Here is a 25,511-nt window from a genome sequence, read left to right on the forward strand (position 1 = left end):
TACAGCTCACTTCATCGGATGCATGCATTTCCACTGAATGCATCCGATGAAGTGAGCTGTAGCTCACGAAAGCTTATGCTCAAATAAATTGGTTAGTCTCTAAGGTGCCACAAGTCCTCCTTTTCTTTTTGCGAATACAGACTAACACGGCTGCTACTCTGAAACCGTTCATCTTCTACAGTCCTTTTTAAATCTCATTGTCAGGCAATGTCCATTGAAGTCTGGAGAGAGAGACCATAATTACCTCTCCAGAACCGCCCCTTCTCCAAATCCAAGTAAAAATTGTTTTTAAAGGAGCTGTGTAATTTTTTCTTCTGTTTATGTTAGTAACCGTGGCTGAGATTTTCATAGCTAACTAGGGATTTAGCCACACAATTCCCACCGAAATGGATTTCACTGGGAGTTGTGCAACTACATCCCCAAATGGGCTTTGAAGATCTCAACCAGTATTTCCCCTGTACCCATGCTTTGGGCCTCATCCTGCTCTCAACTCCCATTACCCACAATGGGCATTGAGAGTGCTGAGCACCTCACAGGACCCAGTGTTTGTTTATACCATACCCACACTGTGCCATGGTTTCACTCCACACTGTGGTACCCCTGCACCAGAAGGAAGTCACTGCCCACACAGAGAGTGGCATCCCAAGCAAGCGGAAGCCACTCTGGAATTATTAAATACACCTCCGCCTTCCCTTCCCTTCACTCATAACTGGCACTCAAGCTACTCTGAAGGATGTGACCATGGGAAGGACACAGAGGTAGGATGAACCAGAAAACGGGGGTGGGGTGGGCAAGCAGGTGCTCATTACATATGTGTAGATTAATGGAAAAGTAAAGTACCACACACGAGTTACTACAGCTCTGGGGGAATGGGACATTCTAGAGCAACAACGTACAGGCCTTCCACAGGCTCTCTTATCTAGTTTTCCCATCCCCTGCGGTTGCCCCTTCACTTGAAACATAAGCATCACTGTTGCAGGGCAAGTTGTTTCTGGTATTAAAAATTATGGGAAAATAAGCCCACAAGTCATGCTTTTTTATATAGAAGCATAAAATACACTTCACATTTGAAAAGCTCCTTGTATCCCCCCAGTTCCCAAAGCATGGACAATCTATAGTCCTGAGCCTACTAACACACCTGCAAGGGTGTAACTTTATGCACAAGTAGTTTCATTAAACTCAAGCTTACTCACATGCATAAGTATTTGCAAGAAGGGAACCCATACAGAGTACTACTAAGGGTATTTCTACACTGCATCTGGGAACATACTTCCCAGCTCAGACAGACAGACACGCACTAGCTCTGCTCAAAATATCTTGCTCAAAATAGCAGTGTGGCTGGGGGTGGCTCAGGTTAGCTGCCCGAGTGTGAAACCCAGTGGGTCTTGGCAGGTTTGTCCTCAGGTGGCCAGCCTAAGCTGCCACCCATTACACCCCGACAATATTGCTATTTTTAGTGCGCTAGCTCGAGCGAACGTCTATCTAGCGAGCTGGGAAGCATGCTCCCAGCTGCAGTGTAGGCATACCCTAAAAGTGCAGCCACCTCCCGTGTTGAGAGAAGCAAGCAGCCAACTGGTACACAACATGCCAGGCAACAGCAGGACTAGGGAGGGAAATGTTTGGTTGGGACAAACCTTTACTCTGATAAAATAGAGCAGAGGATCTATAATGCTGCACAGGATGTCTCCTCTAAGACAGCTACCCCCAGGGATTGCATACAACTTGATTTTTAATGACACTTCTTTTAAAAAGCAAACAAACCTTTTTTTCCATTTTTAAATTAAATATTTTGTTAAGGAGCAGAAAATAAGTGCTGCAAAGAGCTGATAGCTGAATGCTTGAGGTGGGTGTCACCTGTGAAAGTTAACTGATGCTCTCAAAATAAACACCAACAAAAGAGTAGCTGTTCCCTGGCGAGTGATTACCATCAGTACTATAATTGCTGAAGCATGTGGTATGGAGATCACTTACTACTACTTAATTGCACAGAAAGCTACAGTTTGTACATCATGAACGCAGCCAGCCCTGGGACTGTCTTCTGTTGAATGAAGAACTATACGTTTTTCAGACAGACATTCTCTTGGAGGTGGTCTTTGTACATGTGAAAAGATCAGTTCTCTTTGGGTCTGTACTGAGAGAGAGAGAGTGTCCCACCATAATTCACCAATTTTTTTTATGCATAAGTACAAAACTCATTAGCACTTTTAATATATTAACACAGATGGACTGAAACACACTGAAATCCCAAATGTTGGGGTGTTGAAATCCAAACCTGGACTCAACTCCACATTTTGCAAATGGCCCACACCTGAATAATTGGCCAAACCAGCTGTACCAGATTTGAACACCAAGAGTTTTGGCCTATTTGAAATCCAGATCAAAACAAGCTTATTCTTAACAATGGGTCTGAACTTGCAGTCCTCATACACATCAAAGACCTCTGGAATATAATGTGTTTGACTTTCATAAAGGCTACAGGATCGAGCTCAATATTTTCACAAATGAATGCAATTAAGAAGTCCCTCCACTATTTAAAAAAAAAAATACCCCCAAAAAACCCACAAGAGAGTTGTCTTGCTTGAGTTTCCCAAAATGTAGGTGATATTCATTTTATGTCCAGCATATATTGAGAAAGAACTTGTACCTCCCTCTAGAGGAAGTAAAAATGATTTCCAATAAAGTTAAATAAAATGTGGAGCAGGACATTATACAGACACTAGGCCAGAGCTCTCTCTTTTCATCTAATGATGCTTTAACACACACGTTCTCAAATTGTGGTCCACGGACCACAGTGGTCCGAGAGCTTCATTCAGATGGTCTGTGGCTAGTTCCCTCTAAGGTGCGTGCCTGGGCAGCTGCACATGAGAGAATGAAGGGCCACCCACCTAATTAGTGGAGCCGGGCAGGCGTGTCTCCACTAATTAGGTGCCTGGACCCTGGAGACGATGCACATGTAAGGTGAGGTGGTGACCTTGGGGGGGAAATACAGGGTAGGTGGGAGGGGGAAGTGGGGTGAGAAGAGGGGATGGGGGAATTTGGGATGTGCTGGCCTGCGGCAGCCAGAGAAAGAGGCGACTTTTCCCAGCTCCAGGGTTGCGGGTGCCGGAGAGAGACGCCCCCTCCCTCCCAGCCTCAGCTTGGGGGCTGACACGGCGGGGGAGAGAGGGCACATCCATCGCATCACTGATATTAAAATATGAGTTGTGTGCTTTTATTTGTAGAACAAAAAAAGTTAATTATTAAGTTTTTTATATATATATATATAACGCTTTTATCCAAAGCGCTTTACAATAGTTAGCTAATGGTCCAAACAACATTTGGAAAGATCATTAAGCTGAGACCTTCAGCAATTTTCAAGTGGCCCGCGAAAAAAAAAGTTTGAGAACCACTGCTTTAAAAGAAAGAAGAAACAAAACAAACAAACAAATAAAACTATCTGAGCTTTTAGAAAAAATGTTATACATTTATTAATTTTAACAAAGCAAAACACCCCAAGAACTTAACAGTACAGGGATCCTTTGTTTTATTTTTAAACTATATACTGAACTATTTATCATGGTATCAATTTTCTTTTAATCAATTACAAAAAAATAATTTAAGTACTTTATGAGCCCCCTGTCACTATTACATCTAAGCAACTAAGGGCCTGGTTCTTCCTTCCTTCCCATTTCTGAGCAGAGGGGAGTGAGACAAGTGGTGGGGGTGGAAGATCGGAGTGTGGACTCCCTAGCATGCTTCCCTTTTTTCTGTTACTATTAAATTCTCTCTGCAGCTGCCCTGTAAGGTCAGGCTCTGCTGATCAGGAATGGGCAGGGAAGGGGAAGTCAGCTGCACTCTGCACAGTATTTCACATCCACAATTTTGCATCCACAATCAATTTTTCAGGTACAAATTACTGAATTTCATTTCTACCTCCAATGCACCCACAAATCAGATAGTTAAGAGGTCCACCTCTACCCTTTGCACATGCATGTGAATGCATTCAGTTGACTGTGGCTGAAAAATTACAGGGCAGGCCAAGGGGTCTTGGAAAGTGTGGGCTCTTGCTTCTCAGAGACCGTATCTTGCAGTATCTTAGGTGTAACTCTTGAATACAGTGACTGATACAAGTACAACAGAGGCGTGTCAGAGCTAGTTTTGCATTCTTTCATCAAAATATTTCAGCGCAGCTAAAAACCTCCCCGTCAACATCTCCTTATGTGCAAAACTGGATTTACTGGCTTCACCATGGAGAACTCATCTGCACTTCTCCACCTTCCAAAGCTGCACAACAGTTACATAAACAGAGCGTACATCTAATGTGTGAGAGAAGCAGCATGCCAATACCTGGCCCAGTACCGTCTTTATAAATGAGCTGAATTTTGCAAGGCTTGACCAAAGAATACAAATATGTTGTTTAGAATTGCAGTATCAGAGCAATTGCCACACCACATCAGGCCATGTAAATCCAATATCCACTTCTCTCCAACAGTGGAGAGTGCTGGATTCCTACAAGTAGAGGAAGGTATTTAAAAAACCAACTAATGAACAACTAATATGCAACAACATGCCCACAGGGGAAAGTTTCTTAAGTCCAGTGCTTGGCTTACATCCTGAAGCATGGGGATAAAGCATCCCTTAATTTTTATCCTAGACAGTGTAACTGTGGATATTCATATTCTGCATGTTTAATCCTCTTGCATACTACTAAGCATTTTGGCCTACCTTTTCAGAAGTGACTAGTGATTTTGAGTGTCCCATGTGAGGTGCCTTAGAGGGGTCTGATTTTCAGAGGACAGGTGCTCAGCAATTTCTACATATCAGGTTCCTTTACAGTGTCTCAAGTTAAGTACCCAAAATCACTAGTGTCACTTTGACCCAGAGAAGCAAGGGCCTAAATTTTCTAATGGGAGTAGGAGCGGAGGGCACTCAGCACCTTGGAGATCAAGCTCTGGATGGTAAAAATAATACCAGTTTTAAGACCTGATCAAATGTCAAACCAATGTGATGATCATGATCTTATTCATACATAGTGAAATGAAATATGGCTGCTTTTTCATTTTAATTGTTAGCATTATCTACTGATTAAAAACAGTACATAGCACCCTTGTTAGAACCAACCACTTATATCTGTGCTATTCCTTTAGCCATTGGGGAGAACAAAAGCAGCTTATAATTAAATAAGCATCATAGTGAAGCTTTTTAGATTTATACTGTTTACTAGAATCTGAATAAAACCCATTTCAGAAGTATGCCAGTCACGAAACATTATGCTTATATTCTGAAATACATTCCAGACAACAATATAACAAAGTTCTGCTTGCATAAGCGGCTCCAAAGCCATAATGATTTGAAGCTGCAGTCTTATGTGATGACCTCAGTACACATGTTCTCACTCAAAATGGAAACATCTGCATGTTAAATTTTACGACTGGAACACCCAATGAGCATTGAAACACAGAAGCAACAGGTATGGAACTCACACAGAAGAATTATTAGAAGCTTAACTACAATTACCACCTCTCAGCAGCTTGCAGCCAATTGACATCAACCGTATGAGAAGCATCGTAGATGGGGGAAAAGAGTTTTAAAGTGAAGCATTTCAACAGCTACACCAATATTTTCAAAACTTGGGTACCTCAAGTCAGGCACCTAAACCCATATTTAGGCACCTAAATCAGCGGCCTGATTTTCAGAGGTGCTGATCACTCATCGCTCCCATTGACTCCAGCGGGAATTGTAGTCAATTTAGGGAATTTAGCGCCTCTCAAAAAAAAAAAAAAATCACTCATGTTCAGTCCTACTTCCATGGCAGCCGATGGCAGTTTTGCCACTGATGTTCCGTGAGAGCAGGTGCTTAAATGTGCACCTACATAAGGACTTGCGCACCTGTATTTCCCCATGTGAAAACACTGACCACGATAAAGTATAACTCAACGTCCATGCTGCTGTTGGGGTTTTCCTTTGTTTTTTAAAGAGAGAAACAAGTATGTGCTTCTCTTTTTTCTGTGTTGGACGAAAATCATAAAAAGCGCCTTCTTCTTGGCAGTCCAAGAAGTGGGAGAATGGCCACCTACGTTGAGGGCTAAAGGCTTTGCACATTTTTACACAGGCACACGAGTCAATCTTCTCCAACAAAAAAGCAATGGTATATGCTGCATCCAGCCAATCACAAGATTGGTAACAAGCCACCATCACGGTGAAATCTATATTTACATAAATAGAATATTTTGTAGCGAAAATAACTGATGGAGACCAATAGTAAGCAACAGCTAACCCTGCCCCCAAGATCAAAGCCACGTTATTTGCCTTTTTTCATTTTTGCTGTCTTCTCTTTTCGCTTCTTTACGTGCTTTGGGATTTTGTTTTTTCTCTTCTCTCTTTGGGCTTCTTTAACCATCTTTTTCCTTTCCTATAAAAAGTGAACAACACTTCATTTACAAGAATGATCCAGAACGATTGTGAGCAGGTTCCTAACACGTGATATGTTACTGTTAGAAAAGGTGGAGGACAGAAGTTAAGCAATTTTGGCCCAGGCTTTGAAATGCTGTATTAGGAAATTAAATGAACTCCACATTTCTAGAGATGAGACTGAGCCACAAAATCCAGTTTCCAAATTTCAGAGGCGTTTGAAGCCAGGAAGTTATGGTGGGAGCAACTGCCGAACATAGCAGATTACAAAGGGGATGAGAACTCATACTATTTAATTTGTAAACTACACTCAACACAAATTGTAATAGGAATCTGATGCATGGCTTTCCAATATCCGGGCTGGACTACTGCAATGAACACTTTCATGGACTGCCAAGAGAGACCAATCCATCGTCTGCAAGGAGTTCAGAACGCAGCAACTTGATCATCATCAGAGCTGAAGGGAGGGGATTCGATACCACAACACTATGCAGCAATTTAAGTCAGATGGTGAATGCTATTTTATCTCACTGAAACAGCAGGTGCAATTTAGCTAAACAGAATACAATTCAAACTGGGATCTGACCAATACAATGCGATTAAGTAACATCCCATCCTACAAAAGAGAACAAGGAATGATGGTCAGAAGTGGCCAAGCACTCTCCATTTTACAATCCTAGCCCCAAGAATTTCACCACGGCACAGCCATTGTAGTTCAGATCTTTAGGCTCAATTTTAATTATCTCATCTTCGATGACACTTTAATCCTTTTGAACTGCACAGAGTTTTCCTTTCATGCAGCGCCTGGAATGCTGCTGAACGGTAGGGACACTCTGTGAAATTCACTAAGGTCTCTGACCCACTGGAGTGGATCTACTGTGCAGGGTTCAGAAAGCCACAGAGCTGACACTCAGGAAGATTCTATACCTAGTCCTCAGGCAGAGCTGGGCTTCACACCCCAGCTCTACATAAACCCCTATGGATGCAGCCGGAGCCATAGCCACTGGGTCCACAATTATATAAAGTGGGCAAAGGTCACGGCCCCTCTTCCAGCCCAAGAGCTAGAAAACACGCTGTAGAATTGTGCTGTGCCCTGTTCACATCGGATTCTGTTCCCCACATCTCAGGTGGAGTTCCCCACACAAAGCTTATGTATTCTGGCTTGGAGGTGAGTGGGTAAGTGTAGGTTAAATGTTACTCTATAGAAATTACATTAGCAAAACCCAAGAGAGCACTTCAAACAACACTTCATTGGGGACATTAAATCTCTGCTCTCATTTCTCTTAATTAAAATACTTAAAAGAATAAATTAAAAGCGTTTTTGTTCTCACTGAGCAGTAGATATGTCGAAAAATAGATATATTTGTCACTTGAGTAGTTCCCTGGAGCAGAGAGGGGAAAGTGTATGACTTCCTGGCCAACTAACCTTTTTGTCCATGTCAGCATCAGTCGGTTGATCTTTGGCATGCAGTGGCTCTCCCTGTTCTTTACAGCCTGAGTCTGAGTCAGAGTCATCAGAACTGCCCCCATCTTCTGAATCTGATTCCATCTCCTCTTCTTTTTTTTCAAGGAGTGCAGGGACCTAAAGGAAACACAGAAGGATTTTGTCCATAACCAAAAGTCAGTGGAACATTTAAAAAAAAAAAAAAAAAAAAAAAAAAGACGTAGCATTTAAGTGGTAGAGCCTCCTAGAAAGAAAGCCTTCAGCTAATTTGTGTTTATCCACTTCTTCACAATCAATGTGCCTCTCGACACTGGTATTAAAATTACAAAAAAGAGAATGAAACAAAATTAATCCACGTTAAAAACAAAGGGTACAGTAAACAATGGAAATACAGCTTGTTGGGGACTTGCTTACAAAACAGTTGCACCGCTACCTCACCACCACACAGAGTTGAAGTACTATTCAGGTCTGTGGTGTACAGCAGACCTTGGTTTTTTTAAAGAATCATACCAAAGCCAGTTTTAGCGGTGACCCACATGGGCTCTAGCAGTTAACAGTCAGGCATCTACAATGCAAAAGAGCCCTGTACTTTAATCATACTGGGGAACAAACGTGTTATAACCCGGTCGCTTGACATGGTTATATGTGCACTGTAGACGGGGTCTGCCTAGTGCTGTTTAACTAAGCATGGTTTCCAAAAGAGGAAAAACCCAACCTGGCTCCTACTGTAGCAGGATATCTGCAATCACTTACAGACTGGATAAACATGCTGTACTAATCAGTGTGTTTTTAAAGTACTGCATTGCAACATTTCCATTAGTTAGTACAATGCCCTATTCTGCATAAATGCTCTATGTACAACAATTACAGCACAAGTCACACAAAACATAACACTTGTGAAAATGTAGCATTCTATATAAAGTTTTCTGCACTGGGAAATCTCCCCCCCCCCTTCCTAAATGTAGATCTGGCCATATGTTGTATCTTCCTATACTGACCATCTGGTGGCTCCTTGAGTATTTTTGTTCCTGAGTTACTCCAGCACTGGCTGAGTAATGCAAAGTAATTCCATATACTGCAGCACATGGTATGCAAGTACACAGTGGTGTAAAGATGCAATCTTAGCCCCTGATCTTGCAACTGCCTCTGTGCTGGAAGAACCTGCAGTCAGAACCTTCTGAAATCAGGGGGCTGCCTGCATGGAACCAAATGTAAGACCGGGCCTCATTTAATACTTCTCAGGCACCTTTATGAACAATGAAATTCACTGTAGAAGAAAAACTTAACAGGCCATCTTACCTTCTGAACACCTGACAAGTCCTTCTTCAGTCCTGTCACTGTCTGGTAGAGAATCTATACACCGGGATAAATGAAAATCAATTACCCAAAAACATCTAGCTGCAAAACTATCATTTTCAACCTGCCAACCAGAGAAAACAGGTGGCTGACTGTACCAGATATGCCTGTTTTCCAGTCCCACCCACAGAGCTCTCTGCACACAGACGGTAGATTCTGCACATCAGGTTTTAGAAACTAGAGATTCCCTAGGCCTGACCTTCACTTTTTGAGATCAGAGTCTGTTCCCTGTGAATCTTTCGTATGGAGAAACTTCACAACATGTACACGGAAGAGCTGAGAGGGAGAAGGCACAGCTCTCTCCTGTAAAGCCTTAGAAGGGTTTGTCTTTTTATCAGCTCACTAGCACCATCATATATACGGCAGTAGTGTACAAATGTGTTAGACACTGCACAAACACACAGACAGACAGAACCCCACCCCACAGAGTTCGCAGTCTACAATGACAAAACAGAAGAAGGGTGGGGGACAGAGAGATGCCGCCCTTATAGACTACGCTGTCTATATTTTGCAAGCAATCTGGTGATTTGGCTTTTTCTTCGCACTACCCAGAATGGGAAGATCATCTAGAAAAGGGACAAATAATACTGTTTCAACGCATGTACACAGCCAATATGCTACAATGCACTGATGGCACTTTTTAAAAACAAAAAACCCCACAAAGGGAATATTGTGATTGACTTCTTTACTTAAATCATCTCCCTAATTTTCACGTATTAGAATCTTCAGCTATCCAGGTGTTTTTAATTATGTTCTTTTGTCACTCGAGAGGGGATCTGTTTGGAAAGCCTTGTTTTTCTGAGCTAGAATCTGCAACTGTGCATAACATAGGTTTTAAGCACTCAGTCTCTACATTTTGTAACATGTCAGTAAATTGACTTCTCAGACCTTGAGCAAGATCTGCACTATTCATGGAGTAACAGAGGCATCTAACAAGGGCCTGATGGTGAGTGGTATGTGTATACAGGTAGCACAGAAGCTCTGTTATACAGCTCTACTGAAGTAAGGTTGATGGATGAGCACCTGCCTATAGTAGAGTTTTAGCTTTACTCTGGAAAATTGGAAAATATCTAGAGTTTCCAACAGGACAATGAATGATGGAAAAATAAAAGTTCAGTGATTCCTATTACTAGACTCCAGGCACTATCTTATGTATTTCCACCTTACGCTTCTAGGCAAGCGCAAAAAATAATATAAAATTAGTTTCAAAGGGATGTGGCAGCATTTTAATTCTGTAAAAACAAGTCAGAGGTGAGATCCCTGGGCTGAGATATAACTAAGATCAATGAATTTACACCAGAGATTAATTTGGTCTTTCCCCCCACAATATATGAAGTTTAGTCCATACATAGCTGAAACTGAATGTCAAGTTGATTTGACAGCTACTGCACATCCACTCAGAAAGAGAATGTGATTGTTTGCAACTGATCCCTGACATGCTAGTGTGTCTTTTGAATGAATTCATTCTTGACGTTTTTGATGGTATATTGCTATAGAACCAGGATTCACCAATACTTCAAAACAAACCCCATTGGTGGTTCTTCCACGAGAATCCACAGCTAATGGTACCGCCTTGGATTGTCTCTCTCTGCCAACTCAAGTTGTTTGTAATGTTTTGGGAAGTCTACTTACATTATCCTGCTGCACGTTTAATGCCATGTCCTCTTCCTTCAATTTCATCATGACATCTACATCCCTCTCGTAGTTTTTAACTTCGGTCAGGGTTCGAGGGATGTAAGCTTTCTTAAATACCTAACAGAGTGAAATGAAACAACATGCAAATTGATTTACGTCTAGTCCTGATTATAGGCTTCTTCCTTGGGAATCATCCTGATGGGTGTCTGTGATCAGACAACACCCATAATTTAGAGATCCCACCTCACTGTCTTTGGCCAGCAGCAGATTGTCTCTTCGTTGTGGTGGGTCCTACACTATGGAACTCACCCATAACAACATCTTAAGATTTTATAATTAAGGTCTTGATAGCATGATAGCTATTGGCCTCCTTACAACCACCTCCATACATTGCCCCGTCCTCACCATTAATTTGTTTGAATATTAAGGGGTTTATTTAAAATGTCACACAGGAAGTTTGTGGCAGAGTAGGGAATTGAAACCCATTGATGTCCCGAGTCCCAGGTCAGTGCCTTAACTACTAGATCACCCTTCCTCTCACAGTACAGGTCCACTTAAATTATATATAAACAAAAACTTCATATAAATTACAATAGCGGATCTCCTTACACAAGATCAGCTTACAACAATATAAAATATGTAACAAGGTTCGGCCCTCTCCTCTGAGGTGCTGAGCACCCACTGAATTCAACAACACAGATGGACATACATGAAGTTCTATTGCCTTCAGTGGGAGCTGAGGGTGCTCAGGACCTCACAGAAGGCACTGTGCACCTCACGGACTGGGCCTTTGGTTTATAAACACACCAGCAGTTAGCTAAGGGACAAAGAGTGACCTGTTTTAAAAGTTCTTATCTGGTACAAAATGCCCCTCAATATACTAAATTCAGGTTTTATTGCAATCCATCACTTTGCTGCTGACAAGTTAAAAGAATCAAATCAAGACAGTGATTTTGTCTTATGCTCCCATGCTAAACAATACTGTCAGTGAACCACACATCCTCAACGATGCAAAGAAAACAGACCTATGTTGGCTACTGCTGCATCAGAAATAAGCAGAAAGAAACATTACCATAATTAGAAGACCCAAATCAGAATCTCGGAGAGGGAGCTGGAATTGTTTTTCAGTCAATATGAACAACCGGGGGCAAAAACTATTCACATCTTAACACTGTATGAATCCTCATTTTAGCACATTATTCTTTCAGCCATATTTGCAGAAGCTCAAAGATTTCCCCTTCGTTGCTAGCTGGGTCCCTTGTAATGTCTAAGTTCAAGACCAGTTATAGCCAAGCATGTTGGTCTAGAAAACATCCTAATGACACAGGTGATGCTGACCAGAGATTGCAAAGAAGATATCACGAGAAGTGTTTAGATATCATTTAAAGAACCATTTACTATCTGAAAGCCTCTCCACTTAGCTCAGGATGTATCAGTGTATTAAATGTAACATTCTGTGGATCAGGGTATCAAAGAGAACATTTCAAAAAGTCTTCAAAAGGGATACTGCAAAGATTCCCTCCTGGCAGAGGAAAAAGATCCTCACCTCCTCATCCACGTTATCTTGACTGGACCTTTCTTCCTCTGTTCTTTGGGTTGCAATTTCCATCACCTACAGCAATATGAAATGCAATACAAAATCATCACTCTTCACAATCCAGTCCCTCATCTAGCTGTTCCTACCTATATTTCCCCACCTCCACTCCATTTGCTGGGAAACTGTTCTCTCTCGCTCATGTAAAACACTCCAGCTTTTCATACCACAATGCCTTTAGTGACCCCTAACGGTGCTGAACACTTCTGCAGGGCACACCCACTTAAATCCCGCTCCTGGCTACTGATCTACTTAATGAGAGCAAAAAAAAAACTTTCCCTCCACTCCTGCCAATCCAAACACAGAGCCAAATAATGGCTGTTCCTACACCAGTGTGGGATAACAGGGCACAGGGAGCCTCTGTCTGCTGCTCATGCTCTCACACCGGAGGTTGCCACACTCTGCAGATGCAGAGTTGCTGCCAGCAGCACTGAATAGCCAGAGGAGCATGCATGAGCAAGATGGGAGTATTGTAGCCACGTCCTACTCCCTCCAGCCCAGTGTACCGGCGAATACCGAAAAGCTGTGCAAGTGTTTATGGGCTGCTTGGAAGCACTTGCCCACTACCCAGCGTTCCAGGTTGGGGCAGGAATGATGTCTCCCGTCACCCCATTCCCAACATGGCTGAGGTCAGGATACGGGAGTCTTAATTTGATCCTTCACCATCGTTGTTGCTTTGACTACCCGAGCTGGGATTTATGGCAACAGCTAATTGGTAAAGGAGAATGCAACGTGGTTGCTGGGGCTGATGACACACCGAAGGGACTGCTAGAGCTAGGGGGCTGGAAAGTGATCATCTATTCACTAGCATCCCAAGGGGCAACAACTGAATCCCAGCTGACTTTAAACGCACCCCTGCTTGAGTCAGAACAAGACTCAACAGACACAGAGGGAACGGGAAGAGAGCAGTGGTGGATAACTGAGACCAGCCTGAAGTATTCCAGGTGTGGGGCCTAGAGCCAGCATACCCCCCTCCTCCTAGAATAGGCAGGTTCCTTTCATCTTCTGGACCAATCAGCATTTAGCTGGTGATGCTGGGTATTTTAGGGTGGAGCGTAAGCCTCCCTCATTCCACTCAAACCCATTTACCCCCAAGTCCACCTCACTCGTCCCGCTCATACGCCCCACCCCACACAAACATGGCAGGGAGGTGTGGATAAGTTCCCACGGCTTACATGTATTGATGTTAAAACATTTCTATATTTTTTTTTAAATTGCTGCCTCATTATACAATGCACAATCTTTACTGCAGAAGCATCGTTGTGGGATAAACAGGACAGATGAGCTTGAACCAGATCTTATTTTACTCCGTAAATCTTCTTACATAAGCAGGAACTTCAAGTCTGACCTTTGAGAGATAAGCATCCAAGTTGTTGCTTGTGATAGAAGGATCTGTAATAAACTCAAAGAGCTCTCTGACAGTCATCACCGCAACACTGTACTTCCAGAAAAAGTCTGCCAGAAAGCAGGGAAAAAAAACCAAAGATAGCATGATTCAAGTTCACTTTATGCTTCTACACCACTGAAGTGATAGTAAATACAGAATAATGGTTCTATGAATTGAGGAACTTCCCTACAAGGTTTGCAGAATCCCACCAGGTGTGGTTATCAGAAAACTCTTGGTCACCCAAAGCCCAAGTTGCCCACCTTTCAGATACAACAAATGCTGAATGAAGCACGCAAATTCAAAGCCCAATCCCTGTTCCTATTGAAGTTAAGGGCAAAAGTCCAATAGACTTCAGTGAAAGCCAAATGCGACCAGGAAACAAGCGAAAAGCAGGAGGGTGGAAGGGAAGGCTTCATAAAGGATCAAGCAGTTGCAGTACATTGAGATTAAACTTTGCAGATGTCAACCAGTTAAATTTGCAGTTCTGGAATTTCTACAGATGAGAATCAAAGGTGTGCCCTGAGGTACAGTTAAGATCTATTTAAATTTCATTCATAGGGGGACAATATGGTGCACATCTTAGGCCAGGGGTTGGCAACCTTTCAGAAGCGGTGGGCCGAGTCTTCATTTATTCACTTTAATTTACGGTTTCGCGTGCCAGTAATACATTTTAACTTTTTTAGGTGGTCTCTCTCTGTAAGTCTATACATTATATAACTAAACAATTGTTGTATGTAAAGTAATCAAGGTTTTCAAAAAAGTTTAAGAAGCTTCATTTAAAATTAAATTAAAATGCTGATCTTACGCCTCCGGCCCGCTCAGCCCACTGCCAGCCTGGGGTTCCGTTCACCTAGGCCGGCAGGAGGCCGAGTGGGGCCCTGGCTGGCAAGGGGCCGGCAGCCAGAACCCCAGACTGGCAGTGGGCTGAGTGGAGCCAACAACCGGGACCCCAGGCCAGCAGTGGGCTGAGCGGCTCAACCCGCTGCCACTCAACTCACTGCCGGTTTGCGGTTCCATCCACCAGCTCCTGCCAGCCAGGGTCCCGGCTGCTGGCCCTGCTCAGCCCGCTGCTGGTCTGGGATCCCGGCCCTGCCCACATAGAGTGGGTACCTACCTTCTCCCTGGTTCTAGCCCATTCTCTTCCTCTCTCTCTGCACAGAGCGGAGGGTGGGAGTGCACTGAGCACAGGGCTGGGGGTGAAGGAGCAGGCTGGGGTGTAGAGTCTGGCCAGGAACTAGAATGAGGGAAGGGGCTCAGGGTTGGGGCAAGAGGTTTGGGTGTGGAGTGATTACCTGGCCAGCTCCCATTTGGTGCAAGGGGTGCAGGTGGGAATGTGTGTGTGGGGGGGTGGGTGGTTGCAGGAGCTCTCGTTTGGTGCTCAGGGTGGGGGTGGGAATGTGGGAGGTGCAAGAGTCAGGGCAGAGGGCTAGGGGCATGTGAGGTGGGTGCTGGAGTCAGGGCTGGGGTCATGGGGGAGTGCAGGGGTCAGGGCTGGGGTGTGTGTGAGGGGGTGCAGGGGTCAGAGCAGAGGGCTGGGGGTGTGGACCAGGGTCCTGAGGGTGCTCCCCAGCCCCCTGCCCAGAGCTGCTCAAGACATGGGGCTGGAGGGGATATGCCCTGATTCCACCCGCCTTCCCCAAGACCCCTTCCCCACCTCTTCTCCACCTCCTCCTGGAGCAGGGACTGCAAGGGCCATCAGCTGATTGCAGCAGGGAGGGAGGGGAGGAGGGGCAGGAACCCAGCATGGTGGGGGAGGGGGGAGCTTGCCTGCTCTGCAGCAGCAGCCGACAGGACCAAGCTTCAATGTGTGTGTGGGGGGGGGGGGGGCGCAGCGGCGGGTGTGTGTAGAAGAGCAGGCCGGGACGGGCAGGGTTTGTAATGGCACACTGTTGCCCACTGGGGTCCCGTCCGCCAGCCCCTCTGAGCCCACTGCCGGCCTGGGTTCGGCAGCTGGCTGAGCGAGGCCAGCGGCTGGGACACGGCAGGCAGTAGCGTGCCATTAAAAATCAGCTTGCATGCCATCTTTGGCACACATGCCATAGGTTGCCGACCCCTGTCTTAGGCTAACGGCCATTCTTTGATACTCACACCCAGCTGGCTTAAGATACCAATCCTAACTAAATCTGAAGGTTGACAGAGAAAATAAGGTTCCATATTCAAGTAAACACCAAAGGCACTCCATGGGATATTTAGCTCAATAGTCTCTAATGCTAATGTTCTCTGTGGATAAACCAACATAGCATCCCTGAGAAATGAATTAGAAAGACAGAACAAAAGGTAAGCCTGGAAGCAGCCCAGATGGCTCTCAGAGCCCAGGGACAGAACACATGGCATCTAAGATCACTGTCATGCTCATGGAGAAATACTCTTGCAAGTTCTATAGTAGACAAAGTAAATACCAGTGTGGAAGTGATAGAGCAGAGAACTGGGATGACAAAGAGCAGCCCAAAAAACTTCCAAAGTCACGTGGCACTTAGAGAAAGCAAGCTGAACAATGCAGAGAAGAAAAATTACAGGAGGAAATATTCACAAACCCATGGAACACAAGAGAGATAAGACATTACTAGTTCACTGGCTCTCAAGCAATATGTGACATCAAAATGTGAGTTCTGTTTTATGGATTTTTCCTTTTTTTTAAATAAAGATTTCAGTAAGGAAGACAATGTTTACAAAGAGACACCGATTTCTTTCCCCCCAGAGCAAAATGCAGACCAGAGTTGTCCATACCTCTGCTATGAAGACAATGATTTCAATATTTTTAAATAAAATACTGATTGAGGGTGCTCACTGCATCTTGCTGAACTAGATATAAAATATTAGTATAGTCCTTTAACAACAGATCACCAAGGGCCCCAAACCTGTAACCTGCTCTGCACAGGTGCAAGGACTAATGTGATCAAACCAAGAGTAACTTCTTGTTGACTAAGAAGTTCTGTACTTGATTTGTAATCACTGAACAAAACAGGTCTGTATGTTCTCTACTGTAACAGCAGGTAGATATTTCCTTTGTTGTAATATAAGAAATTGTGTGAACTCAGTTTTCCTTAGACTAGCCGAGAACATAAGCTCAGATGTAACTGAATTTGTGTGACCTACTCTACTTTGGCTGTACTTAGCGTAGCGTAGTTTGTTGGCTTCCTAACGAAACTTATACACATCCTAAGATGATGTGCATTTTAACTAACTCCATCCTGTTCTACATACAGTGTCAGTCTGAGGAATACAAGGAAGTACACAGTTAACCTTCCTAAAGGAATGAGCTGTTAGAAGGAGTTGAACTACTGCCCACTCACCATTGATATTGGCACAGTCCTTCCGCAGGAATTCTAATGCATGTGGGTGGTCATGCTCCACCGACTGAGACACATCAATGATGTACACCTCTCCACTGTGGTATCTAGAGATGCAGCAAGGGAAAAGCAGATTTTTTTTTTATTTTATTTTTTTAAATCCCACCGTTTGAGAAAATGATTCAAGTTTTGGGGGCCTGACACTAAAGTTTTGCTAGGGACACGTTCCATATAATAGCTGTTTTCAGTTATACTATTGCACGTTATTTGAGAGAACAATCCTGGTGAACACAACAAGCAATTTTAGAACAATGAATTAAAATAGCTTACTTGTTTATTCATCAGCTGATGAATAAACACCTCATTGAATAACCTATTCAGGGAAGTATTTTGCAAGCTAAATTATCTGAGAGAGATTTGGGATGAAATCTGTATAATAATCAGGTAAATTACAAAACAGAGATGAAAGGAAGATACTGCCCTCCCAAAGGAGCATATTAATACACCTCTACCCCAATATAACACGACCTGATATAACATGAATTCGGATATAACGCGGTAAAGCAGCGCTCTGGGGGGCGGGGCTGCGCACTCCAGCGGATCAGCGCGTCAGCCTCCGACACGCTGCTCTGAGCGGCGAGTTAAGCGTGCCAGGCTGGGGCCGAGGGGTTGGATAAGGTGCAGGGGGTCTCGGGGGGCGGTCAGGGGACAGAGAGCGGGGGGGTTGGATGATTCAGAGGTTCTGGGGGCGGGGCGGTCAGGGGACGGGGGTGTTGGATAGGGCATGGGAGTTCTGGGGGGGCCTGTCTGGAGGCAGGGGTGTGGATAGCGGTCGGGGCAGTTGGATGGGTCGGGGGTTCTGAGGGGTCAGTCGGGGGCAGGAAGTGACTATGAATAATGGAAATGCTCGAGGCCAAAGCAAGTTCGATATAACGCGGTAAGATTTTTTGGCTCCCGAGGACCGTGTTATATCGGGGTAGAGGTGTACTGCATAGCTCTACATATGAGAGAAGCCACCAATGCCTACATTTTAGATGTTAAAATACAGAGCAAGGTTTAAAAACATACAGCATATTAAATTCACTGAGATCTGCATGAACAAGTTTGGCATCCTGGTACATTCTTCTCATGTACTGTATGATCTGTAGATACAACTCCCGGGCTTTTGAGTCAGATAACTGAGCGTTTTTCAACAGAGGAGCAGGCCTTGGATTTAAAAAAAACAACAAAAACCAGAATAAAGTCTCCCATTTTACACCAGCTGTATAGTCCCTTCACCACAACACTTGATCCCTTTTAATTCAGTAAATGGAAAGACCTCAGTGATTTACTCAAACACTTGACCAGCTCCACAGCTAATATAAATATTTATTGCGCCACTGTAGAAAGTGGAACTATGTTTTACACCAGCTGAAGAACTAGACCACAACATTATAAATATTAAATATTTACATTACAAAATGCTGAATTAACACTTGTGGGCATCACTAATGAACTTTCCAACTAGAGCATTAACACATCACGACCTGAGCTTTGACGTTTATTTTAAATTTCTAGAACATATAATCCTCACCATCCGTATTCTATGAAGTATAAAAAGGCCCATGCAGATTCAGTTACAGAACTGAGGCCTTAATTTCTAGCTAATGCAGACTATTTGCTCATTCCTTGCATGGATAAGGCTTTGGAATCAGGCAGACCCTCTGCACCAGGAGCTGGGAGGGATCTTGATATTTTACATCTCATTTATACACCAGAGCAATGTACTCAATTAATCACCAGCCTCTGCCATCAACTAAGCAAATTCAACAGATTTTTTTTTTTAATTCACCTTTGTTCAAGTCTATCAATAAAGTTCTCATTGATTTTCTGAGGATACTTACATGTCATCTTTACCAATAAAACTCATGACAAGTACATGACTTCTTAGCATAATTGGCTCTGGGCAAGGTATTTGTGCTGTATTCAACCTGTAACATTACAACAAAAAACCCATAACTACCTATAAAAAATAAATGCAATCTATTATTATAATTTGTATTAGGGTAGTGCCGAGGGACACCAATTAAGTTTGGAACCCCTCTGTTGTAGGTGCTGTACAGAGTAACAGACAAAGGGCTTACATTCTAAATATACAAAGAGAAGTATCATTATCCCCATTTTACAGATGGGAAATGGACACACAGAAGGAAGGTCTAAGGTTGAACAGGAAGTCTGTGGCAAACCTGAAAAGTGAGCCCACACCTCCTGAGTCCCAGTCTGGTGTCTTAATCATAAGACCATAAATCAGACATCCTGACAGTCCTGGGTTTTGCAGGACTGTCATGCTTTGACCCCCTAAGCCCTTTGTCCAGGTTTGAAGGGCAGTTTGGCCCGGCCCACTGTTTGAGAGGGCCCCCAAACTGAGTGGCACTGATTCTGCATTAACCACTTGGAATGTGAGAAGGTATGTCATAAATGTCCAGTGTTGTCCACACTGTGGCAATACACACTATGGGGCTGTGAGTTCTGAAGCGCACTATCGTATTGCACACTAATTGGTCCATATAGACCCTGCTGCTTAGCACTAAAAGTTCCATAGCACACTTTAAACACAGCTACATTAAAGCACACTAGAGAACTTTTAGTGTGCACCAGTAGGATCTACATGGACCAATTAGTGTGCCACACATTGGTGTGCTTTAGAAATCACACCCCTGCAGTGCACTGCTACACCCTGTAGATATACCCTTAATTATATATATTTTTGTTAAGCTAAATTGCCCCATACACCCCACCTCCCACTATCCAGCTGCATCAGCCAGTCTGTCTCTCTGTTGCTGACCAAGTGTTTCATTCTTATCCCACCCTGCCCTCCCCAGACAGACAGATTCCTCCATTAGCAACAATTGGTCACGAGTTGTTGACATCACTGTGATTTTTTCCCCCACAAAAAGATGAAATAATAAAAGATTCCCTGAGATGGTGACTGTGTAACTGATACTCTGCAAAGGCAACGGTCTCCCCTGTCCCAGATGTCCTTTGCAGCTCCACTCTCTTCCCCGATGGAAGGGTGGGGATGTTAGGAGGGTCTGTGCAGTGGGGACCGACTTTACCCTGCAATAAAATGGCATTAACACTGCCCATTAGTGGAAAGCAATGCGCCCATCAGTCAGTGTTCTACCATAGAGTGTGATGCGTTTGGGTCAGCAAAGGTCACAGTTTTTCAACAGGGAATAAATAATACTTTGCACTTCTGGCTCCCCATCTACATGGGGAAACTGACCATGTTCTGACAACATTTTCAACGGTGGGTGTGGGACATAAGTGGATCCATTCCCCCAGCCAGGATCTGGGACACAGCAGCTGTTTGAGAGGGCAGGGCATGAGGAGGACTCCTGTATCCAGCTGAGAAGGCAGAGGGCGTGGAATGGAATCCCAGAGCTGGGGCTTGGGCAGGACGAGGAGTAAGGACCCCAAGGCACCACACCAAGAAGTGCAAGGAAGGAGGACCCCAAGATACTGTGCCATGGCATCATGCCAAGGAGGAAGAGGGGACTTGAAGAGGAAGAACGATCAGCATGCAAGCAAAGCCTTACAATTATTCCCTGTCATGGCTGTCACAGGTTGAGAGAGGGGATAATAAAGCTCCCTTGTGTGTGTGTGTTGGAGGGCTGTCTCCTGTGGGTTGATCCCCAGTCCTGGGAGGTACATTGGTGCAGTGGCTGGAATGCTCTGCTGTTTCACTCCTGAAACAGACAGCACTAAAGACTCCCACCCTCTATCGCGGCTTTGTGAGTGACACTATGAGTCATGGGGGATTATATGGGAGATCAGGTTCCAAACATCTTGTTCCTCCATAACTGAGGACCGGATCTGAGGCAGATTAAAATCAGAGCCCACCTTTTGTACCTGTGGGGGTACCTGGGACAAGCAGGAGCTCAACAGAACAGCTACCATCAAACGATCCACCCCCAGCTGGCACCGGTTTATTGGCTAGCTCTCTAGCTTGCCTGATTCCCTCCTCCCTGAGACCCCACTACACACGCAGAAACCACTGATCCTAGTGGAAGGAGGCCACGTCGTCATCTCTCCTTGAATTTCAGCAGGTTTCACATTGTGCAGGTGTGGAAATGCTGGAGATTTAGATCCATGTCCCTCATCACCAGGGTTTTTCAAAGATACGTGAGTGAGGAGAACAAGGCCTATTGAAAAGCTAATGAGACTTTTGCTCCTAACTCACTTAGACACTTTTCAAAAATCCCACACGAAATCTAGTGGGAAGACAGTGGGTCTGTAAAAGGAAGCAGTGACTGATGCCTCCCCGGGGAGGGCAGGGTGCCAGAATCACTCAAAAGAGTAATTGTTTGACCCTTGCTGGAGAATCACCCAAGACACTGACAATATCTCCTGTGATCACCTTGTTTCTCACCCTACTGTACTGGGGAAGGTTTTAACCAAACAGCCTTGGCAACACCCAGAGTCTTCAGATTCCCTGGCTCCCAGGCAGTCTGGTTTCTGCCCTGTTTATGGGACAGGCACTGGTCTTCATTGATGTCAACATGGTGATGAACAACAATCACATCCGTGCTGATTCTTTTGAGGCCTGACCCAAAACCCATTAAAACCAACAGAAGTCTTTCCATTCATCTTCACAGGCTTTGGATCAGACCCTTAAATGCATCAGCGCCTCTGATCCCAGTGACCATGAGGGGCTCACACTTCTGCAGACCCTGGCAAGGATAAACAGTCATCCTGCAGCATCTCTGCTCTTTCCTCTCCTAGAGGGCCAGACTGCAGTGATAAACAATTGCTCCTCTGCCCTGAGGGATCTCTTGTGTGAAATGCAAAAAAACATGGTTCTGCCACCTCTCCTGTTCACCGTGTTTGTGAGGGAACGAGGTGACATACTGAGCTCTGTAGCGATGTTACTGCCTGCCCGTCACTTAAAAACATCACAATAGGGTTGTGCATTAAAAACAGGTTTGTTTGGGGAAATGCAATTTAGGGCTTTCCATCAAAGTCTAACTAATAGGTGGCTACAGTATGAATGAGCTAGTCACAGCATGACAGAAAGACAGGGTGGATTTCAAAGCTTAATGTCACGTCCCAGATTCTGATTGTCCGATTCCATTGGAAATCTCGTCTGAATAAGGACTGCAGGATTTGGCCCATCGTACAATCCATGCACACTAAGATGGGGAACTTAAGTGTAAATGGAAATATTTAGCCTAATATAGAAAAAGTAAAGTAATGTTTTAGGAACAGAGACAATACAACAGCTGGTGCGATGTAGACCCTGATCCTGCATGGACAGTGGAATAGCGGTGTTTGTGTGGAGACTGCTCAGATCACTGAGGCTGTGCGTGGGTGCGGCAGTCTGCCCAAGTGCTGTTAATGCAGAAGAAACACCTTAGACACATCAGGCTGGGAATCTTGCTGCTTAGCAGTATTGGGGAAATCTTTTCAACGTTCCTTATTAACAGTGTATGAATGAACAACGCCCCCAAATAAGCAGGTGGGGAATTGGTGACAGCCCTGAAGGCCATGATATCTCATCCCACCAATTTTCCACACAGATACCACACAGGAGATACTGAGCAGTAGCCAGCACACACTTACATTCATTCCCACAAGCAATGGAATGCACAAGTCATGTCTGCACCAAAGTTAAACATAAAAATCACCTTATTAAATTCCTCATCTCTTTTTCTGCCCATGTCTTCACCATTTTCCTCGGGTTTCCTTTACAATATCCATGACGAAATCTTAAAAACAAGCACACCACAGAGACTTAAACATTTATAGAATATTTGTGACAAAAATTAAGAGCAATCTGTAGGTAAACGTACAGTTAGAGGTTTGCTGTCATTAAAGAAAAGAACTTCAACTCACCTGAATTCCCCACTCACATACTTATCCCGATCTTTAAACATCAAAATAGAGGTTTTATAAATCTTTATTGCTCTGTTCTCTCCATTCACTGTACTGGCATGATAGACATTAGCCTATAAGTGTGAAGGTAAGAGAAACAATATTAACGTTCTGGGAATAGTTTAAGTACTGAGACGTTTGCTCATGTATCAAATACTGTCAAGAACACCATTTTTTAGGAGAGAAATTAAACCTTTGGGCTTTGTCACAGGGTGGCTAACCCTTTAAAGGGAAATGGGTCTGAATCCCACCTATGACACAGCTAACTCTCCTTCACAGAGAGGTGACCCAATCAGGCCTCTGGTGTACAGAAGGGAGAGACTTTGGGTAAGGCAGAGATCTGAGCCTGTGCAGCTGCAGAAAGCAAGACAGCTCCTGCTGGAGACCCTGAGACCGCAGGGGAAGGTTGTTTGCACGCTTCCTGGTGGTATGTTCGGGCCTCCAAGCCCTGGAGAAAGGTGGGAAAACTGCACTCCAGCAGAAATGCCCTGGAGAAAGGACTGTTAAGATGGTTTTGTTCTGAATTACACTTGTTTTGACAGACTTTATTGCCAGCCCAAATAGAACTAAAGGAGTGTAATGGCGGGGTGGGAACTATGGGTAACTGTATAAGGACTTAATAAATTGGACCACAGAAGGGGAACCCTGTTTTTGAGTATCTTGGGACTGTGTGGAATTTTTTAAGGAGCCTTGAGAAGAGAGTAACTGAGGCTGGGGTGCTGCAGGGACACCCCAAGATATCAGGTGGTGGCAATGTTGTAAAATGCCTCAATCCTAGAGACCCCTGGACCCAACAGGGGTGGCCCCCACTGAAGTCAACAGGATTTCGCACAGGCCCAGGGATCCAACCACTGGGAATATTTTGCAGGATTGGGATCTAAAACCATACGAAGATGTTAGTATGCGTATAAAGCTCTAAAATGCATACATGCAGTAGAACTTCACAATAATGGCTGGGATGTCCATTACAGATAACTAGAGAGGAGCCTGATCCAAAGAGGTGCCAAGCACCCTCAACTCTCACTGATGCTCTGCACTCCTGAGTGTGGTCACGTTGACTTCAATGGAACTAACTGCATGAGTGAGGACTGTACGTATGATAAGCAGGAGTCTGCAGGGTCAGATCTTCAGAGCCAAATACTGGTTCCACTGAAGTCAATGGAGTTTTGCCTGTTACTTCAATGAGACCAGCCTTTGGCTGTGAGACTGAAACTAGCCTCTGTGCCAAGTCTCAGGCTTAGGCCTACATACCACTCAAGTCCTCAAGACCGCTTATGGTCTAAGTGGAATTTAAATGGTGCTCCATATTTTGATTATTAAACAGAGTTCAGTAGCTTCACTATTGATATGCGATGAAATTCAAAGTAACTGATGTCTCACTTTACAGTAAATAAATTAACTTCTTGACAAACACAAGAAAATTAATTTAATGCTAGAGATAATAAATAATTACTATTTCCCTTTTAGCAGAGTCAACTTCCTTTCAGTTTGCAAAGAAAGTCTGTAGCATGCCAGTTGGAATGAAACTTACTTCTTTTCCTGTGCTGATGCAGCCATTTATCTCTGATATGACACCTCTAGTTAGCATCTTGAACAGGATCATTCGTGTTCTTGGATCCAATACCTCATGGGAAATTAGAAAAAAAAAAAAAAAATAAGCAAAATCACTTTATCCAGTTTACTGAAAATATTATTAAACTAATCCATCTTGAATTGAAGAACCCACAGAACCACAGCATCTTAGTGGACCAAGCCATTCAAAATTCTATCTGGATAGTATTCTGTTTCTTCTATAATTTTGGAATTATCTTTAAAATATTGGAGGAAAACGTGTTTGTGACTTGTATGCAACTCCTAATCAGTGATTTATAATATCTGACATGCATCCTTAGGCTAATGCTAATAAAGGATTGATTTCCCATCCACAGTACCAAGAAAAAAAGTGCATTAGAACTCAGCTATCTTAAAATGTGCCAGGCATTCACAATAGCACATGGTGGTCCTTGTGGTATACAGGCCTTTAATGTATCATACTAGTTTTAGAAGCAAAAATGTGTGGATTAAAAAAAAAAGGACCATTTCATCTTTTCCACGGAAAATTTGAGTAAAGCTAAAATGAAATTCTATGCCTATCAACAAAATCCCAGTTGAATACAACAGCAAATCATAATATTCAGCACCACAATGTTCTCCAAACCAGCTGTGAAAGCAGACACAATTTCTATAAAGCAGTCTTGTTCAGAAAGACAAGAAAAAACATGGGATGAAACCCTGACCCACTGAAGTCAATGAACGTTTTGCCATTGACACCAACAAAGCTAGGATTTTACCTCTGGTTAGTGATTCAAATGAAAATAAGCCTTTTAACAAACAGTTTGATATATTTAAAACTTACTTGTTCCACTGTTGCTCTGTCTGATTTATCTTTGACTCGATACCTAGTGGAAATGAAAATATAACAGCATGACATGGTCTACTCAGGAAGAACATCCATAGCTCCGC

The 25,511-nt window shown here is 43.7% G+C and overlaps 1 protein-coding gene across 3 annotated transcripts in view; it reads right to left on the minus strand.

The window, feature by feature from the left end:
• Positions 1-141: 141 nt before the first annotated feature.
• Positions 142-25,511, minus strand: part of RIOK1 (RIO kinase 1) — a 33,159-nt gene continuing 7,789 nt past the window's right edge. For all 3 annotated transcript variants that reach the window (XM_073332098.1, XM_073332097.1, XM_073332096.1), the window contains 13 exons: positions 25,405-25,447; positions 24,541-24,633; positions 22,971-23,083; positions 22,763-22,843; positions 18,980-19,066; positions 18,165-18,302; positions 17,100-17,203; positions 13,768-13,874; positions 12,372-12,437; positions 10,823-10,942; positions 9,134-9,187; positions 7,817-7,972; positions 142-6,391 (listed from right to left, as the gene is read on the minus strand). In XM_073332098.1, coding sequence (XP_073188199.1) covers positions 6,281-6,391; positions 7,817-7,972; positions 9,134-9,187; positions 10,823-10,942; positions 12,372-12,437; positions 13,768-13,874; positions 17,100-17,203; positions 18,165-18,302; positions 18,980-19,066; positions 22,763-22,843; positions 22,971-23,083; positions 24,541-24,633; positions 25,405-25,447 — 1,273 coding nt within the window. In that variant the 3' untranslated portion in view covers positions 142-6,280. The remainder of the gene's footprint in view (positions 6,392-7,816; positions 7,973-9,133; positions 9,188-10,822; positions 10,943-12,371; positions 12,438-13,767; positions 13,875-17,099; positions 17,204-18,164; positions 18,303-18,979; positions 19,067-22,762; positions 22,844-22,970; positions 23,084-24,540; positions 24,634-25,404; positions 25,448-25,511) is intronic.

Source organism: Lepidochelys kempii, chromosome 2 (genome assembly GCF_965140265.1).
Source record: "Lepidochelys kempii isolate rLepKem1 chromosome 2, rLepKem1.hap2, whole genome shotgun sequence".
NCBI classification, from domain to species: Eukaryota; Metazoa; Chordata; order Testudines; family Cheloniidae; genus Lepidochelys; species Lepidochelys kempii.